The sequence below is a fragment of the Trichosurus vulpecula genome, chromosome 6, assembly GCF_011100635.1.
Source record: "Trichosurus vulpecula isolate mTriVul1 chromosome 6, mTriVul1.pri, whole genome shotgun sequence".
NCBI lineage: Eukaryota > Metazoa > Chordata > Mammalia > Diprotodontia > Phalangeridae > Trichosurus > Trichosurus vulpecula.
The window spans coordinates 274847345-274866119 of record NC_050578.1 but is presented as its reverse complement, the minus strand read 5'-3'; the positions used below and the strand labels follow the sequence as shown (position 1 = coordinate 274866119).

The 18775-nt window shown below is 58.0% G+C and overlaps 3 protein-coding genes across 6 annotated transcripts; 1 reads left to right on the top strand and 2 right to left on the bottom strand.

Annotated features, from left to right (window-relative positions):
• Positions 1 to 1505: 1505 nt before the first annotated feature.
• On the top strand, positions 1506 to 9238 carry NAALADL1 (N-acetylated alpha-linked acidic dipeptidase like 1). Its single transcript, XM_036763641.1, has 18 exons — positions 1506 to 1711; positions 1874 to 2046; positions 2246 to 2367; positions 2829 to 2951; positions 3569 to 3852; positions 4106 to 4210; positions 4516 to 4601; positions 4741 to 4860; positions 5180 to 5265; positions 5342 to 5405; positions 5540 to 5607; positions 5717 to 5808; positions 6012 to 6102; positions 6421 to 6502; positions 6582 to 6755; positions 6850 to 6937; positions 8712 to 8804; positions 9052 to 9238. The coding sequence occupies exons 1-18, from the start codon at positions 1506 to 1508 to the stop codon at positions 9236 to 9238; spliced, it is 2244 nt and encodes a 747-aa protein (XP_036619536.1).
• A 622-nt stretch (positions 9239 to 9860) lies between these two features.
• On the bottom strand, positions 9861 to 11140 carry SAC3D1 (SAC3 domain containing 1). Its single transcript, XM_036763649.1, has 2 exons — positions 10582 to 11140; positions 9861 to 10405 (listed from the first exon to the last, which is right to left on the bottom strand). Exons 1-2 carry the CDS (start codon positions 11138 to 11140, stop codon positions 9894 to 9896), a joined length of 1071 nt encoding a protein of 356 aa, XP_036619544.1. The 3' UTR covers positions 9861 to 9893.
• Positions 11141 to 11932: 792 nt separating this feature from the next.
• SNX15 (sorting nexin 15) lies at positions 11933 to 18569 on the bottom strand. 4 transcript variants are annotated; one of them, XM_036763652.1, is made up of 9 exons: positions 18381 to 18549; positions 17142 to 17177; positions 16792 to 16912; positions 16199 to 16314; positions 15829 to 15985; positions 14176 to 14319; positions 13233 to 13493; positions 12843 to 12923; positions 12511 to 12599 (listed from the first exon to the last, which is right to left on the bottom strand). In XM_036763652.1, exons 1-8 carry the CDS (start codon positions 18477 to 18479, stop codon positions 12844 to 12846), a joined length of 1014 nt encoding a protein of 337 aa, XP_036619547.1. In that variant the 5' UTR covers positions 18480 to 18549; the 3' UTR covers positions 12511 to 12599; position 12843. The 4 variants fall into 4 exon arrangements, with proteins under 4 accessions (XP_036619545.1, XP_036619546.1, XP_036619547.1 ...); XM_036763654.1 differs by having other exon boundaries at positions 12552 to 12599; positions 12848 to 12923; XM_036763650.1 differs by lacking the exon at positions 12843 to 12923 and having other exon boundaries at positions 11933 to 12599; positions 18381 to 18569.
• Between the last annotated feature and the right edge of the window lie 206 nt (positions 18570 to 18775).

The window sequence follows — 18775 nt, the reverse complement described above, 5'->3', positions numbered from 1 at the left end:
TACCCCAGGTTCAAGGTATTCTGAGTTTCTGGATCCACCAGCAACCATTGCTCATGGGCTCCCACCAATGTGTTCACCCTTGTTTGTCAGCCGGAGGACACAAGTCTAAGCAAAGGATCGTAGATTTAGAGCAGGACGGGACTGAAGTCATCTGGTCCAACTCCCTTCTTTGACAGATAAGGACACAGACCCAGAAAGACCTTTCCACACTTTGATCTCCGTTATGAGTTCACTACTAGGGGGCAGTGATGGAGGCAAAGGAGAGATCTGGGCAAAGTGCCCAAGGACAATATGAGGAGGGTGAAGACGCTTGAAGCTACGGTCATCAGGAAGACCTCATGGAGAAATTGGCACCTGAGCTCAGCCTTGAAGGAAGAGAAGGATTTTAACAGGCAGAGGTAGGGAAGGGAAGGCATTCCAGGCATTAGGGAAAGCCTGTGCAAAAGTATGGAGATGGGAAACGAGATGCTGAGTTTAGGTGATAGCAAATAAGTCAGCTAGAATGTAGATTGTTCGAAGGGGAGGAACAGAAAATATCTGGAAAGTAGACAGGATTGGGATCGTGAAGGCTTTGAGAGAAACTTGAAGAGTTTGTTTCTCTCCTAGAGGCAACAGGGAATCACTCAAGGTAGCACAATGGATTAAGCTCTGAACCTGGAGTCAGGAAGACCTGAGTTCAAATCCACTTTCAGACATTGTCTGCCTCAGTTTCTTCCTCTCTAAAATGGGGATAGGGCAGCTAGATGGTGCAGCGGATCGAGCACCGGTCCTGGAGTCAGGAAGACGCATCTCCCTGAGTTCAAATCTGGGCTCAGACACTTACTAGCTGCATGACCCTGGGTAAGTCACTTAACTCTGCCTCAGTTTCCTCATCTGTAAAATGAGCTGGAGAAGGAAATGGCAAATCACTCCAATATCTTTGCCAAGAAAACCCCAAGTTGGTTCACAAAGAGTTAGATGTGACTGGGCAATTATGACATAAGGGGGATAACAGGCTCGCTCGTTGTGAGGATCAAGCAAGATCAAGTGCGAAGTGCTTAGCACACAGTAGGCTCTTAATCATTGTTACTCCCTGCAAAGTGTTGGAGCGGGGCTATTCTGGCAGCTGTACGGAGCAGGGAGGGTGAAGGAGAAAGGCTGAAACCCGCCTCCAGTTGGATGGTTGTTTACAGCAGGTGATGAGCCAGGGGGTGTCCAGATAAGATGAGAGAAGGAAGCAGAATCAACCCAACGGAGATGCACTGAACGGCGAGTGGTGACTGAGAGGGAACGGGTAAGCTTGACCGTGAAGCCATGGAACTGGCTGAAACGAAGGACAGATGGGTCTCTCCCCAGCAAGGTCCCCCATATGGGGAAGCTGGTTCCCTGGAATCATGGCACCCCCTATTTCTCTCCACCCCAGGCAGTGCAAAGTGCAGGTCCTCCAGGGTAATGGTTAACCACGGACATGGACACCCCATCTATAAGAAGTCTCCTGCTTGGAGTGGTGGGAATTTCCTTACACCATGAAGTGGTGGAAAGTGATCCTGTTGGTGGTGGGGCTCGCTGCCCTCTTTAGTTTGGGCATCATCGTAGGACACTTCGCCATTCCCAAGAAGGCTGACCAGCCTGAGTCAGCTGGCCCGGCCAGTCCCTCCCAGGACCTGGATCAGGAAGTGCTGGAGACTGTCATGGCTCAACTGGATGCCAACAGGATCCAGGAGAACCTCAGGTGAGAAAGGAGAGATGTCCCCAAGCATCTCCCTCCACCAAGGTGTTCCTACACTGCCCAATGTCTTCATGATGATCCAGGACCAGCGCCACACCCACCCTGTCCCAGATCTCCCCTCCACAGTCCTCCACACTGACCCAGTCCCATCTCTCCTCCCTGCAGGGAGCTGTCCTTGGAGCCCCATATGGCCACCACCGCGAGGGATGAAAATCTCGTTCAGCTCCTTCTGCAGAGGTGGCAGGACCCTGAGTCGGGGTTGGACTCTGTTGAGGAGGGGGTCTACGAGGTGCTATTGTCCTTCCCTAGCCAAGAGCAGCCCAACACGGTCCGAGTGGGTAAGGCTGGGGTCTGCCAGGATGGAGATCACAAACAGGGGAGCAGGAGGAATGTCTCTCACCGCCTCAGATGGTGAAGTGGCAGAGCTGGCTTAGCTCCAATGGGGGCAGTGATCTGTAGCACCAAGAATCCTGAATGTGGGGTCAGACCCTCACTTGCTGTGTGACCCTGGCTTTCTCTCTCCCCATTTCCCCACAGTGAGTCCTGAGGGAACCACTCTCTTTACTGCCCAGCGGAGTGAAGCAAACCTTACTGGGGAGCAAGCAGACCCAGAGGTGGTGCAGCCTTATGCTGCTTATGCCCCAGCAGGGACCCCTCAGGTATGGATCCTCTACTCCAGCTCTCTTTCCTCCACTCCCCAAAAGGGACCCAGGCAGCTAACCCTCCAGGTTCCTTCTTGTATTTGGAGTTAGGAGACCAGGCAGAATCTTAGCCATTTACCACCAGCCAGGCAGGTCCCTTCCCTCCCGGGGGCCTCCATCTCCCTTCTGTAAAAGGAGGTGCCGTAGTTAGAAGCTTCAGAGGGCTCGCAGACTCTTTGGTCTTTTCTCCTACATACTGCTCTTCCTACAGTATTTTTCCCCCAATTACGTGTAAAGATAGTTTTCAACATTTACTTTATAAGATTTTGAGTTCCAAATTTTTTTCTCCCTCCCCCCTCCCCAAGATGGCATGCAATCTGATGTAGGCTAGACATGTACAATCCTATTAGACGTATTTCCACACTAGTCACGTTGTGAAGGAAGAATCTCTTCCCTAATTTCTTGTTCCTTGGGCTCAGGGTCTTCTGGTCTATGCCAACAGAGGCGCAGAGAGTGATTATGCCTACCTGAAGGAACAGGGCATCAACCTCACTGGCACCATAGCCCTGACCCGCTATGGTGGGGTGGGGCGAGGAGCCAAGGTAAGCAGGTTATCAGATGCCTCTAGGGAAGGAATAGAAGCTGGGCCACAGAGAAAAAAGGGAACAGGAAGGGTAGGGTGCAGGTAGGGGTGTGACGTGGAAGTCAGGAGACTTCCTTTAACTACAGGCTCTGCCATTAACTGCCACTTAGACAGGTTGGCCCAGTCCTTTGCCCACTGGGGAAGGTAGCTTCCTTTTCTCCTCCAGGATGACACCTTTCAGGACAGCATGGCACGAGGCAGCCTTCTTGGACCCCTCTCTGCGCCTTAGTTTTTCCACCTGTAATATGAGGTTGACATGATCTTTGAGGTTATTTCCAGGTTTGAATTCTATGATCCTAATGCTTTGTGTCCTTTCCAGTAACCATAATAGACCTGGAGTTTGCTCCCAGTTCCTGACTGGGGCCTGGGGATGTAACTACAGTTAGGCACCAGGCTTTCCGTAAAATGACAGGGTCTGACTAGGTGTTGAGGTTGAAATTGGGACTCCAATTATGAGGTTATCGAGCCTTATTCTCTAAGGTGTCCCCTGACCCCAGAGCAATAGGGTGGGGAGGGAAGAAGCCTAAAGCCAGAAGATAGGGTGGAGCCAACCGCCACTGCCTCTGTCCCTTGCAGGCTGTGAATGGAGCCAAGCATGGGGTGGCTGGGCTTCTGGTCTACACTGACCCCAGGGACATCAATGACGACCTGACGTTACCTAACGAGACTTTTCCCTACTCCTGGGCACTGCCTCCTTCAGGAGTGGAGCGTGGTTCTTATTATGAGCATTTTGGGGACCCCAAAACACCCTACTTTCCTGCTACCCCTTTTGCCTTCCGCCTGGAGAATGATAACATCCAGGGCTTCCCCCCAATTCCCACCCAACCTATTAGCTTCGAGGATGCCCAGAAACTGCTTTGGTGAGTTTCCCTTCCCATCCATGGTGGGGGGGGGGGCAGTACCTTCCTGCCCCCACCCCCAGGAGTATCATCTTTCATCCCCAGGTAGCCAAGTCCCGGTCCCTAGACAGGCTGTGACATGAAGCAGGCTTCTTTGGCTGGTCCCTTCCCCTCCCTCAGGTTTCCCCATCTGTAATATGAGGGAGTTGGAGTATTCTTTCAGGTTACTTCCAGGTTTGAATTCTATGATCCTAACCCTTTGTCTCCTTCCCAGTAACCTCGATGGGTCTGTAGCTCCCGATTCCTGGCAGGGGGCCCTGGGATGTGACTACAAACTGGGACCAGGTTTCCTGGACACTGGGACTTTTTCTCAGGACAGGTGAAGACATCCCTTTATTCCTGAGTGTACCCAACCCCTCCCTGTGGTGCCCTCGGGCCCTCTTCCCTCCTCTCCTGGATGCTAGCTTCTCTCCTCCCCAGGATCCCAGAGCTGGAATGGACCCCTGGGGCATCTAGCCCCTCCTCCCAGTCAGTGTAGGGATGATCTCTAGGGGACAATCTTGCCCAGAGCTTGTTCAGCCTCTGTCCAATCCCTCTCTTGCCACCCCTTGCCCTTGTCCTTTCTCTTCTTTTCATTGGCAATCTCTTCACCTCTCTGCACCCTTCTCTCTCTCTCCCCCACAGTGAGGTGAATGTCACTGTTCACAACCGGCTGGAACTCAGGAATTCCTCCAATGTCCTGGGAATCATCCGGGGGGCCGTGGAGCCTGGTGAGGAAGCCCCTTGGTCAACTGATGACCCTAAGTCCAGCCTACTCCTCTGACCCTCACAGAGCCCCCCTGGGACTGTCCCTTTGTCCCATCAAGCCACCCCTCCCTATCTCTAACCCTCTTGCCTCCTCTGCCCCAGACCGCTATGTTCTATATGGGAATCATCGAGACAGCTGGGTCCACGGGGCTGTTGACCCCAGCAGTGGCACTGCTGTGCTCTTGGAGATCTCCAGGGTGTTGGGGACCCTGGTGAAGGACGGTGAGGCTGAGACCCCCCCCAACCCGTGACTCAGGGCTCTTCCTCTCACCCCATTGCCCAAGTCCACACATACTGATGAACCCCAAGCTTCCCTCCTCCCAACCTCATCAGCCTGGATGGCACTGTCACAGGTGACCAAGGCCACAGTAACATGAAGGGCTTGGATCAGGGGCCTCAGGGGTCCTGGCAGTTCTCAATCTGTATACGGGCTGATGAACCAGATTCTCCCAATGCAGACCGTGGCCCCCTTCCTTTCCCTGCCAGTGTGCTGCCCTCCTGCGACCCAAACAGCCTGGTCTTCTGCCTCTTTCTCCTCCAGGAAAGTGGCGACCCCGCCGGTCAATTGTCTTCGCAAGCTGGGGAGCTGAAGAATTTGGCCTCATTGGCTCTACTGAGTTCACAGAAGTGAGTGACCCCACCAGCAGGGCAGGAGGGAGGCTGGGGGAAGTTGACCTACTAACCTTTGGCCTCTGACCCCCAGGAGTTCTTCACCAAGCTGCAGGAGCGTGGGGTGGTTTATATCAACGTGGACATCGCTGTGTTTGGTAAGGCGAAGCTTGAGGCCAAGAAGCCTAGGGGTTCTGTGAGTCGGGTCCTAGGGTGAGAGCAATGGGCCAGAACTTCAGGGCTCTGCTCACAGGAGAGGGAGACTGACTTGTATCCATTCCTCCTTTGTCAGCCAATGCTACCCTGAGGGTACAGGGGACTCCACCTGCCCAGAGCGTTATCTTTACTGCAGCAAAACAGGTTCAGGGAGAGAGGGAGGGAGAGGGATGTGGGGGAGCATCCTCCAGAGGGTCTGGGTGGGAGGCCAAGGCAAGTGGCTCCCTTGCCTACTCCATCCCCACCTGCCCAGGTCCCAGCACCAGGGAAAAGCAGCCTGACAGTTTATGACAATTGGCTTCAACATAACAACCGAAGCAGCCTTGCTCATGGTGTCATACCCAGGTGAGGAGGAGCCTGGGATCTGAGGAGACCATGGGTCAAATAGTCAATCAGCAAACATATTAAGCATTTACTACACTCCAGGCACTATGCCAGGTACTGGGGTTACTGCCCCTACCCTTGATGAGCTTACACGCTACTGGGGGGAAAGAAATTCATATATAATAAGCAAACACAAATCTGGGACCTGCCCCCTACCCCTATAGCCTGGGCACGCTGAGCTCCGGAAGCGACTATGCCGCCTTTGTCCACTTCCTGGGAATCACCTCCATGGACATTGCCTATACTTATGACAAGGTGAGTAAGCCCCTGGGGCCTTGAACTAGGGCACAGACATGGGGAGGGGCCCCCAGCCCCAGGGCCCTATCTCCACAGCCCTCCTCTCCTAGGACCCTTCCTTGGCATCTGCTCGAGGGCCCCCATAGCTGGGAGGGCCTCCCACACCATCCCTTGCTTAGACTATGGCCATTGGGCCAGGAGTGGGGCCTAGGTGTCCTTGGAGAGCCTAAGGCTCCTCCTACCCACTCAGGAAGCTCCCTTCTTCTGGCTTAGGCCCCCACAGGGCCCTCCCTGCACTGAGACACTGTGACTGAACTGAACCCCTCGCTCCCCCAGAGTAAGACTTCAGCCCGGATCTACCCCACCTACCACACTGCCTTCGACACCTTCCAGTACGTGGAGAAGTTTCTTGACCCTGGTGAGTAGGAGGCCCAGGGGAGTGAGGTAGGGAGTTTGGGGAGCAGGGCTGATCCCACCAGGTGCCTCTTTCTGCACAGGCTTCACCAGTCACCACGCAGTGGCCCAGACAGTCATTAACATCCTGCTGCGTCTCAGCGACAGCCTCCTGCTGCCCTTCAACATCAGTGACTATAGTGAGACTCTCCGGAGCTTCCTCCAGGCCGCCCAGGATGATCTGGGGCCCCTCCTGGAACAGCAAAGCATCGATCTGGGTACTGTCCAGGGCTTCTCATTACAGTCCAGCACTGGGCACCCGGCCTCTGCCCTCCCTGGGCTGAGCTTGGTGTTCTCTCCCTCCCACCACAGGGCCTCTGGTTTCAGCTGTTGAGAGGTTTGAACAGGCAGCAGCTGCCCTGGATCAGCGCATTGAAACCCTCAAGAAGAACCTGTCTGAGTGAGTCCCTGGGTCCAGGGAAGGAGAGGGTCTCTCAGCCAAGGAGCCAGCAGGGAGCAGAGGGAATCCACTCCCCAGCTCCAAAGCTCTCACGGCTCCCCAGGACCTCTAGGATCCAGGCCAGGCTCTTCTTCTGGGGTTTAAAGCCCTTCCCAGTCCGGGGCCAGCCAACCTTTCTGGGCTTATCCTTCTCCTTCATCAACTTAACATTTCAGCCTGTTTGCTATGCCCTGAATGTGCCACTCACGACGTCAGCCACCTTACTGCCTTTGCTGTCCACAGACACTTTTATTGATTGCTTACAATGTTCCAGGAGATGTGCTAAGTGCCGGGAAATATAGACACAAACACGATCCCTGCCCTCATGGAGTTCACAGTCTAATGGGGGACAAAGTGCAAACGATGATGCATAGGTGTCTAACTCTGTGACCCCATTTGGGGTTATCTAGGCAGAGACACTGGAGGGGTTTGCCATTCCCTTCTCCAGCTCAATTTACAGATGAGGAAACTGAGGCAAATGGGGGAAGTGACTTGCCCAGGGTCACACAGCTAGGAAATGTCTGAGGCCGGATTTGAACTCAGGGAGATGAGTTTGCCTGACTCCAGGTCCAGTGTTCTATCCACTGAGCCACCTTAGAGAGATATAGATAATATACACGCATATATACTTAACTGCAGAATACATGTATGTAGTATAAATAAAAGGTATTGCCAAAGAATGGCCCTCCTCCTTTGGGGGCATGGCAAAGGCCTCTTGCTGAAGGTGGCATCTGAGCCAGAGATGGAGTGAGGAGGGAGAGCATCTTGGGCATGGAGTCAGGAGAGACTGGCTGGGATGAGGAACAGAAAGGCCAGTGTTGCTGGGTAGCAGAATATTGGGGCGGGGGGTTAGCTAAGAAGAGCTTGGAGTACCAGAGGATTCTGTAGTCCATGCTGGAGGTGAATGCGGGCAGAAGCAGAAGGGGGGGGAGGGTATGTGTGTGAGACATGGTCGGACCTGCAATTTAGGAAAATCCCTTTGGTGGCTAGATGAGGGATGGACTGGAGGGAGGAGAGGCTTGAGACAGGCAGACCCTAACCCCACAACAGCTACTGCAGCTATCCAGCAGTGAGGGGGTGAGGGGCAGGGTCAGAGGTGGCAGTGAAGGCCTTGGCACCACACAGCACGTGGGCAATGAGAAGAGTCTGGGAGCTGGGGAGGAGCGTGGTGGCCTGGGCAGTGCCAGGGAAGGGAGAGGGGAAGAAGAGTTCATGCTGGGAGGTCTACAGGACAGCCAGCAGGCAGTCAGCTGGAGGTGACCACAGACTGTCTGCCCCAGGTCTGCCCTTCTCTGCTGTCACTGCTGCCGCTCAGATGGGGGCAGCACCCACGAGGCCCTTCCTATCTCCCCAATTAGCACTTCCCAGCCCCCACTCCATCACTCTCCTTGTATGCATTATCTCCCCCCAAAGTCCAGAGAAAAGAAGCACCTTGAGGGCAGGAACCTGCTTACTTTTCCATTTGTATCTCCAAGGTCCAGCACATAGCCTGGCATACACTAGGGGCTTAATAAAAGTTTGCTAACTTGACTGAGGGCAGTGAGTTCTGGGAAGATGAATTCAAATCCAGCCTCAGACACTTGCTGTGTGACCCTGGTAAAGTCACTTCACCCTGCTTGCCTCAGCTTCCTCATCTGTAAAATGAACTGGAGAAAGAAATAGCAAATCCCTCCAGTATCTTTGCCAAGAAAACCCCAAGGAGTCAGACATGACTACTCCCTCCTTTCTGTCCCAGCCCCCTAAAGGTCCGGATGGTGAATGACCAGCTCATGTTCTTGGAGCGAGCCTTCCTGAGCACTCGTGCCTTCCCCGAAGACTACTACTACAGGTGATGCGAGTCTTGGCCCTGGGACACCCCACGTCCCATTCCCACTAGTGGTCTTGGCCCCACCTAGCCTCTGAGGTGAACACTTTCTTTGTGGGAGTCACAAAGCCCTTGGTGTTGGCCAGGAGGGCCAGGAATGGGACCAGAGGAAGCAGCAGGCACCCAAGCCTTCTGGGTACAACTTGCAGCTGCTTTGAACCCTGACTTCTTCTACCCCCATTCTTCACAGCCCTCTTCTCTCTCCCTACAGTCATGTGCTCTGGGCCCCTCGAACGTCAGATGTAACAACATTCCCCGGCCTGGCCAATGCCTATGAGGAAGCTGCAGAGAACCCAGATGACCCCAGTGCCTGGGCCAAGGTCAAGAAGCAGCTCAGCATTGTTGCAATGGCAGTGGAAGGGGCAGCAGCCACCCTAGAGCCTGTGACTGACTTCTGACTAGCCCCTCCCCTCTGAGAACCCCCCCACCCCTTCTGTGACCACTCCCTCCTGGATCCCCTCACCCCGTGTCTGTGACTGCTCCCTCCTGGATACCCTCACTCCCTGTCTGTGACTGCTCCCTCTGAGATTCCCTCACCTCCTGTCTGTAACCGCTCCCTCCTGGATCCCCTCACCCCGTGTTTGTGACCGCTCCCTCCTGGATTCCCTCACTCTGGGTCTGGGACCACTTCCTTCCCCTAGGATCTTTCCTCTGGCAAACCTGACTGTGCAAAAGGGTTTGGAAACCTTAAAGACTAAAGTAATGTCCTTGCTCTCCTCTTCTCTTTATCTTGGCCTCCTGAGGGGCAGGGGCAGGGGCAGGGCCAGAGCACCTCCTCTCCCACCACCTCCCAGCTGGGCAGGACATACTAAGTAACCAACACCTGCTACAGGGCTCCACCCTCCACACACACCTTGAACTCTGGGTTCCAATCCCTAGGCATCTGGTGGTGACTGAGAAGATGCTGGCACGACTCGGTATATGCGAGGGGGGTGTACGATGGAGGGCGATTCCGTTCTCTTGCCAACTTGCAGGTACCCAGCCCACCTTTCCCTCGCGGCCGAATTATCCTCAGGGTCAGCCGTTTAAAAAACCAACTTTACTGGCAAGGAGTCAGGATGCGGGGGTCTTTGGCACGTGGGCGGCCTCCCCCTCCTCCCCCATCACCACCTGCTCCAGGCTGCGCCCCCTCAGCTTGCTCTCCACCAGCAGGGCGCAGGACAGGGCCGGGAGGGGCCCGGTCTCGGTGTAGCGGCCCCGGACAAAGACAGCCTTCTCGTCCCCGGCCTCCCCCTCCACGGTGAGCCCGTGGGCCCGGCACAGGGCCCCGGTCTGGGCCAGGCTGTCCATGGCCAGCAGGCGGGCCAGGCGGTGCAGCGGGAAGGCCTGGCCTCGGGGGGTGCCCAGCGCCCGGGCCAGCGCGGCCAGGGCCCTGCGGCGGGCCGGCCCCACGTGGCGCTGCACAGCGCGGCTGGCCAGGTAGGGCAGGGCGCCGAGCAGGCGGAAGAGGCGGCCGGCGTTGCCCTCTCGGAAGGCGGCGTCCACGGCCAGGGCTTGGCGCAGGGCCGGGCAGGAGCGCAGGCCGCGGGGCAGCAGCAGGACCTGGTGCAGGGCTTCCACGGAGCCTGACAGGGAGGGAGGGGCGGATCAGGACCGCGGACAGCGCCGGCCGCCCCTCCCCCTCCAGCCTCCCCTCCCGCAGCGGTGCCCAGGAGTGCCGGCCATCTCCGGCCGGGGTCACGGGCCAGGCGTCGGCCTCAGTCTCCCCGTCTGCACGAGCGCCCCTGCCCCCGGCACTCACCGAGGTTGTAAAGCAGGAAGAGGCTCTGGAAGAAGCCCTGGCGCGGGTGCGCCTCCTCGGGGCTGTCGGCGTAGCAGCGGCGCAGGGAGCCGAAGGCCTCCTGCAGCTGCGCGTGCAGCAGCTGGGGGTCCAGCCCCGCGCCCGAGCCCGCGCCGGGGTCGCCGCCGGGCGGGCCGGGCACGCAGAGCTGGCAGGCGAGGGCGGCCTCGAGCACGGCGGCGGCGTCCCGCGAGGGCGCCGAAGGCTGGAGGTGCAGGTCGAGGCGCACGGCGCGCAGCCGGTCCCACACGAAGGCGGCCACGTCGCGCGGGGGCACGTCGGCGCGGCCAGCCACCTCGGCCGCCAGGTAGCGCACGGTGGCGAGCAGCACGCGCGGCGGCCGCAGCTGGCTCGGGGGCGGGCGCGCTTTGCCCGCCGCCGGCCGCGCGTACTCCTTGACGGCGCGCGCAGGGGCCACCTCCAGCCGGTGCAGGCGCCGCTGCCGTTCGCGCGCCGCGCGCTCCGCCTCTGGGCACAGGTCCGGGCACGTGCCCAGCGGGAGCGCGCCGCCCAGCGGCATGCCGGGTCTCCGGGCGCCCGACGGGCACGAGAGCGCCTGCGCCGCGGGAGGGCGGGAAGGAGGCTCAGGTCTCGGCCCCGCCCCCAACACCTCTTCCTCAGCAGGCCCGAGCCCCGCCCTCGCTCCCCTTCAGCCCTCCCCGGACTTCCGGCTCTCCAGCGCAGGCCCCACGCCCTCCCCACGTGACGCTGCCCCGCCTCCGCTGTTCAGCCCTTCCCACCCCTGGGGCCCGGCGCCATCTCCCGGATCCAAACATCTGACACCACCGCCCCGCGCCCCCCGCCCCAGCTTCCCGGGCTCCCGCCAGGCCGAACCCCTCAGGTCTTATCGGCCTTATCGGCTACGCCCCCGTCGGTGGCCTCTGTACTCTGGCCACGCCCCTCCAGGGCTGAAGCGACCGCCTTCGCGTTGCTGTCCAATCACAGCCTTGCTTAGACCCGCCTCCTCCAATCACAGACACCTTTTCTTCCTAGCCCCGCCCCCCCTCCTTCCAATCTGGGGAACAAGCCTCAACAGCCCGGTTACTAACCCCCCCCCCAATTATGGCCCCGCCCTCCACGCACTACTTCCGGCTTCCGCCTCCCAGGACACACCCAAGCTACAATAGAGGCCAAGTCATACACTGCAATGTATGTAGCCTTGGCCCAGTTCCATAATGTACCGCGTGGCGCCCGCTGATGGCGCACTAGCCTATAAAATGGCAATTGATCTCCAGGTTCCCTCCCATAATGCCCCAGGCTGTAGGCCCAAGTCTGGTTTTCCCAGAATGCCTCGCGTTGTGGCTGCCATTCATTCCAATGCATCCAGCAAGCATTTATTAAGTGCCCTCGATGCGCTGGGCACTGGGATACAGAGACAGAAGCCCCTGCCCTCTGCGGGCTTACACTATCCCAGGAGAACCACATGTTCACAGATTAGCCATTCATTCATTCACTTCCAGGAGAGACAGGGAGGAGGGAAGGCATTCCTGGCATGGGGAATGGCCAGGGCAAAGGCATAAAGGTGGGAGATGGAGTGTGGTCAGAGTGGTGAGGGAGGGCTGGGTCATCAGGGCTGGGCAGTGCAGTGGTCTGAAGGGCACTTGGGGAATGTCTAAGTGGCAGTTGTGTGGACCCCAGCTTGGCGGAGGCAGGGCTGGCCAAGTACCCTTGGGGTCGTTGTCATTGAACACCATGGACATTGGAGAAGACAGAAACACTCCTGAGACCCCCCCCACTTTTTCAGCCCTCCATGAGACCCCCAAGCACTGTCCTCATGACACCCCTTGGGCGGGGGCAGTGCAAGTATGCTGATGCCCATCTGACAGCTAGGGAAACTGAGGCCAGATCTCCAAGATCTCTAGGATGGGCAGGAAGGCGGGCTCACGACTGCAGGTGGAGGTGCAAGATCTCTTCTGCCCGCCGCAGATACTCTGCCACCTTCCTCTTCACTCCTTCTTGACGGGCACAGTTGGGGTCACCTATGGGGAGTCCAGGGCCTCAGAGGTCTCTCTCAGCCCATCTCCCCACCCTAATACCTGGGCATGACTAATTCAGATACAAGGATCAATCCCATCCCCACTTTACAGAGAGGGAAACTGAGGCCCAGAGAAGCAAAGGGACTTGTCTGCCATCACTCAGGAAGATAGGAGCAGAGGTAGGATTTGAACCAGGACCCCTTCCTTCGCTCCCTGTGGACTCTCAGCCCTGAGATCAGGCCCCACCTTACATCTCTGTTCTATCCGGGCTGAGCTGCTGGGCTGGGCTTGGAGTCAGGAAGGCACCCTCTGCCTCAGTTTCCTCATCTATTAAGAAGGGACAATGGATCACTTCTCCTGGTGCCTGGCACACAGTTGGCACTCTATAAATACTAGCGATCATTATTAGAGCCTTCCAACCAGAGTCTGGGCCGCTTCATTTCTGCCCTCTGGCATCTTCTCTCCTCCTCCCGTGGGTCCCAGTCACTGGGGAACATCGCTGCCTGCTTCCCTGCTAAAACATAGGCCCCTCGAGGCTGGGGTCTGGTGGGGCAGCCGCTCCCTGCCCTGAGCTCGTCCTGCTGGGCTCTGACCCCACAGGGCCCCTCCTAGAGACCCCCGAGAGCGCCAGCTCACCTGGCACCCCCTGGAGGAGGACGTCCACTCCATCCCGGTAGCCCTGCAGGGCCTCGGCGTAGGCCCCTGCTCGCTCATCCTTCAGGGCCTGGCTGATGAGTTCTGTAGCTCGGTTCAGGTAGGCTGGGCGTGGACCCTCCTCCTCCTCTTCTTCTTGCTCCCCTCCCGGCTCCCAGGGTGTCTGGCCCCGGGTCTGGGGCTCTGCCCCCAAGGCTGCCAGGTCAGCTACGTGGGTGGGGCTGGGCCCTGGTCCGGCACCTTCTGGGGCCCAGAGAAGAGGGGCTCAGGGTTACCAGCCCACCCAGCACCCTTGAGGATCTCCCGAGTTTGGGGCCACAGTAACTGGACACATCCCCACAGGCCGGTCCAGACAGACAAGACCGAGCCCAGCTCCACTGGCCACAGGCTGGGGGAACAAGTAGCAGGAAGCCCCAGGTTCAAATCCTACCTCAGGCTTACTCAATGTTTTCCCCCTCGGAGCCTGTTTCCTTTTCTATACAAAGGAGATGGAAATCCTTCTCCCTCCTCCCCCAGTCTGAGCTGGCTCTCTCAGGACTCATGGCTGCCTCCACTCTCACAGGCGAGGAGGCTTGAGCTGCATCACCTGCCAGCGTCAAAGCCAGGTCCCAAGGCCAGATCCTGTGGTCCATCCCTATACCTCACTGGGGCTTTGAGGCTCCCAGTAAAATAAGTTTCCACTCCTCAGGTGGAAAGCCACAAGGCTGGGCATGGGCTTCCCCATCCCCCATGCTGGCCATTCTCTGCGTGGGGAGGCCTTCGTGGACCCTTCAGCTCTGCTAGAATCTTCGAAAGAATTCCCCTCTTCAACATGCTCCTCTAGGGGTCACCCAGCTTTCACTCGAATACTCTATGGGGATGAGGAATTCATTGCCTCCTAGGGGAGTCCCCACCCCACCTTCCTGCTGACTCCCCATGATACTACCTTCTTTGGAGAATGGGTCGAAGAGTGCCAGCTCGGCCTCAGTGAGTGGCCCTCGGGCTGCAGGGCCTGTCTCTTCCTCGGGAGCCCCACAGTCAAACAGAAGATTAAGGGCCTCCTGGGCAGGGCTGGAGGGAGGCCGGTCCCCTGCAGAAAGAAGCCCCCTCTGTGGAGCTCAGCCCCTGGGCAGCTGCCCCAGGACCCACCTCTTCTCCCCTGAGGGTGGGAGCTCCCTGAGGGCTAGACCATGGCAGCAAGTCACTGAGCATTTTACTGGATGTCTGTTGTATGCCAAACACAAGCCACACCCTCAGGGAGCTGGGAAGGAGCTCAGGGGTCCTCTTCCCACCCTCATTTTAGAGGGGAAACCAAGGCCCGGCTCCCCCGTTCCCCATCATACAGCTAAGTAAGTGTCTGAGGCAAGATTTGAATTCAGGTCCTCCTGAGTCCACTGTGCTACACATCGTCTGTCTAAGATGTATGCACCCCGCAAAGACAACTCCAAAGGACTCCTGATGGTGAGAGCTGTCTACATCCAGAGGAAGAACTGTGGAGTCTGAATGCAGACACAGACACACTTTATGCTTGCCTTTTTTTTCCTTTTGTGACTTTTTTTCTCTTTTGGTTTTGGGTTTTTTTTTTGGTTTTGTTTCTTCTTTCTCCTGATTCATTCCATGGGTCATAATTCTTCTTTACAACTTGACTATTGTGTAAGAAAGTTCAATGTGAAGGTATAGGTAGAAGATATATCGGATTCCATGCTGTCTTGGGGGGGGGCGGGGAAGAAAATCTGGAACTCAAAATTATGCAGAACCGAGTGTTGTAAACTAAAAATTAAAAATCTCAAAAAAAAAGATGTACGCACCCCCGAGAAGAAACATAAAGGGGAGGAGGCTAACGACTGGAGCAGGGGGTGGTGCGTGAGGAAAGGTGGGTGGGTGGGGTTACACATGTGAGCCGGCATCTGAATGGAGCCACAGACTTCAGGAGGAAATGGTGAACAGGGACAACATACCAGGGATGGGGCAAAGACCTGGAGGTGGGAGGTGGCTTTCCTGTACAGGGAAGGGCCAATCTAGTCAGAGCACAGAGTGAAGGAGTCATGGGAGATTGATGTAGACACATCACTGCAGCTAGATGGGGAAAACCTTTCAATGCTGGCCAAGAGAGTTTGTGTCCAATGCGTGGCATACAGTAGGCACTTAATAAATGCTTATCGGTTTGCCATCTTATCCTAGGGACAGAGAGAGCCACCAAAGGTCTCAGAGCAGGGCCATGGTGTGACCAAGCTTGTTTTGGGAGGGTCACTTTGGCTGAAGAGGCCATGGGCACAGTCCAGGCAGGAGGTGAGGAGGCCTGAACAAGGGTGAAGGTAGAACGGGCAGGATCTTGGGGGCCACAGGACTGCAGCTCTGGGGTTGGGAGGAGCTCTCGAGGCCTTTGGTCTAACAGTAAGGTGACTAGCCCAAGGTCACACAGCTAGCGATAGGAAGGCCTGTCGGTCCTAGCGGAGTACCCGTCCCACTCAATGCTGTCCCCCAGGACATCAGGATTGGGGGAATTGGGAAAGGGGTGGCCCTTGGAGAGCATACTCAGGTCCCTAAGTGTTTGCTGAGTGACCGTGGGACCACGGTTTGGTTCCTCCCGGCCCCATACCTGGCTTCTCGCTCTCCTCCTCAAGTTCTTCCCGGCCCAGACGCTCTGCTGGCAGAAGTTGGGGGAGTCGGGCCTCTTCTGGGGGTGGCGTGGGCACCAGGGGCGGGGGCAGGATGTGCAGGTCACTGGGCTCCAAGGGCCGGGTCACGTCCCCACCCTACGAGAGGAGAAAGTTTGGAGGGGTCATCGGATCCAGGAGCAGGAGCTCAGACATCCCTGAATCCCACCCTCGGGTAACTGACGAAGAAGTGACAGGCATAAGGCGGCCCCCTCAGTGTCTTCTGAGTCTGGAGGGGGCCATGTGCCCTGCCTGAGGGGGGCCCTCTGGGGCCCACGGAGGCCGGGGAGGGGGGGGGGGGGGGACACGTACTCGGAAGAATTCCTTGAGCTGGGGGCTGTTGTTGAGGGCAGGAATGTTGACCGTGAAACGCAGCATGGCCTCCGCCGCCTTCCGCCGCTCCTCAATCACTGAGGCTTCGAAACGGCCTGTGGTCAAGGACCCGGGACAGCCTTGAGGCCTCCATCCCCCGGTAGGGCCTGGCCCAAGAGGGCCACTGAGGCCCACAAAGTGGCCAGGGAAAAACACCCCAAGTCACTGGGTGAGATCTGGCAGTGGCTGAAGATCTCAGAGCTGGACTGAAGGCTGGGCTGGCCCCCCCCTCAAACAAGCCGACCCACCAACATCCCTCTGTCCTTAATTAAAACTTGTTTTCATCCCTCCGCCTTGTGATTAATGTGGAGGCTTAGTTGTCATAGGGGAGGGGATACACTTGCCCTGCTTGCCTCCGAAGGATACAGTTGAGGGGGGTGGGGAGAGGCAGCTTCTGGCTGGGGGTCACAACGCACAGCTCGGGCCAGGGCTCCCCACTGCCCCCCAGGTTGGGCCGCAGTCCAGGCCAGTCTTGGACAAGGAGCCCACCGAGGCTAGACATCTCTGGACCATCCCCGGCCTGGGACACTCACCAAAGACCTGAGCCCGGGGAAAGGCTGGGAATTCCTCGAGGCGGCGGAAGAGGTTTCGGTGGGTGTAGGCCAGGTCCCCATGCAGGCGGCGGAAGTCACTGTAGCGTTTCCAGACGACCACCTGGGCCAGAGGGGGTGGGAAAGGCGAGGTCCAGGGGCCTCAGACCCACAGTTCACCCATGGGGAAAGGAAGGGGACGTGGCTCCGATCCAGGGCTGGAAGTTGGTCCTTGCACCTTCCTGGCTGGGCCCGGGCAGCTCTTCCCACCCCCCAGGGCACGGAGAAGGGGGCTGCCTTCAGGAAGCGGGAGCGTCGCCCCCCCCCACCCCCAAACCCATCTCCAGAGTTACCTCCTTAACATCCTCTTGGTTTGTCTTTGAGATGAACTGGGAGAGAAAAAGCCAAGGTAGGTGAGGGGCGGGCCCAACTGGACCCCTGCTCCGCCCCCAGGGCCAGCGGCCACGCCCCCATCAGAGGCTCCGCCCAGCTCCTGCCCCCCCTCCCCCCCTCCACCCCCCCCCCCCCCCGGGCCTACCCACTTCAGTAACTGAGAGAAGGGAACACTGAGGTCTGGGGCGGGGGATCGGATCTCGGATTCAGTAAGACCTGAATTCAAATCCAGTCTGATAAGTCATCTAACCTATCTGCCTCAGTTTCCTCCACTGTAAAATGGGGAGAACAGCCTTGCTCCCCACCCCGTGTCGCAAGGATGAAATGAGCAAACATGTAAATGGCTACAAATCTTAAAGCCCCGGAGAGCTGCCGTGATAACATTAATGACCAAAGTTGTTATCGTCACCCCAGCGCTGGACGTGCGGCCCGGAAGACCAGGGTCCAGCTCCGTGACCTCGGGCAAGCCCCGAGCCTCGGTTTCTTCATCTGTAAAGTGGGGGTAACAGCCTCTCCCTCCCAAGACGGGGGAGGAGGCGCTCGGGGGCCTGCCCGCGGGCGCAGCGATCGCCCCCGAGCAATGGCTAGATTTGGGGGGCGGGAGGCAGAGCTGGATCCCAGCCCTTTCCGCCCTTGAACGCCTGGTTCGGGGAAGAAAAACCAGCAAATGACCCCCCGCCCCCGGCCCGCGCCGTTAATAATGTAGCGAGCGGAGGAGAAACTGGCCGGGAAACAACGGTGCTGAAGTCCTACTATGTGCCCGGGACGCTAAGCGGGACTCGGGGCTTTCGGGGAGCTTTCACCGTCTAGGACCTCGGCTGTTTCAACCACCCTGGGAAGGAGGCACCCATTCCACAGAGGAGGAAACGGAGGCTTTCCAATTGGCCAGGGGGCCGTAAGGGGCGGGGGTCATTCCAGAAAGGGAGGCACCAGCGCTAGCATTTTATAAACCTGTTTATGTAAAGTAGGGACAACTCCGAACAAACAACTCTGGGACTGGGGCCCCGCCCATCCTGGTCCCGCCCCCTCGCCTCGCTGTCAAAGGAACTCAGATGAGGTTTCCCTCCCTCTCCTGTAAATTAGTATAGTCTGAAATTCGCGCAGAGGTTCCTCCCCCGCCTGACTCTCGAGGATGGGACGGTCCGGCCCCGCCTACTTAAAGGGCCCCCCTCCTCTTAAAGGGGCCTTCCCTCACTCACCTGCGCGGTCACTTTGTACTCCGTGTAGCCCTTGGGGTGGGTCCGCGTGTCCGACACCGTGTACAGCCGCCGGAAGTCGTCCTTCGCCTTGAGGGACATCCTGGAGGAGCCGGAGTCCAGTGGACTCCGGCGCCTCGGCCTGGCAGCGGCCCTCCTCCTCCACGCTGTCCCCTCCCCTCCCGTCCAGCCTCCGACGGGCACCGCCTCTTCTGCGCGTGCGCAAGGCCCTCCTAGGCTTCTCTTCCTGACTCCCCCCCCCCCCCAAGATAGTGCAAGCAGGGGCGGCCCTAAAACTCTTTGTTCTTCGGAAAGGCGTAGAATGAGCCACTCCGTAGGAAAGCACGCCCCCTGGAGCCTGGGGAAGGCCGTAGTCCTTGACAGGCAACCAGCATTTA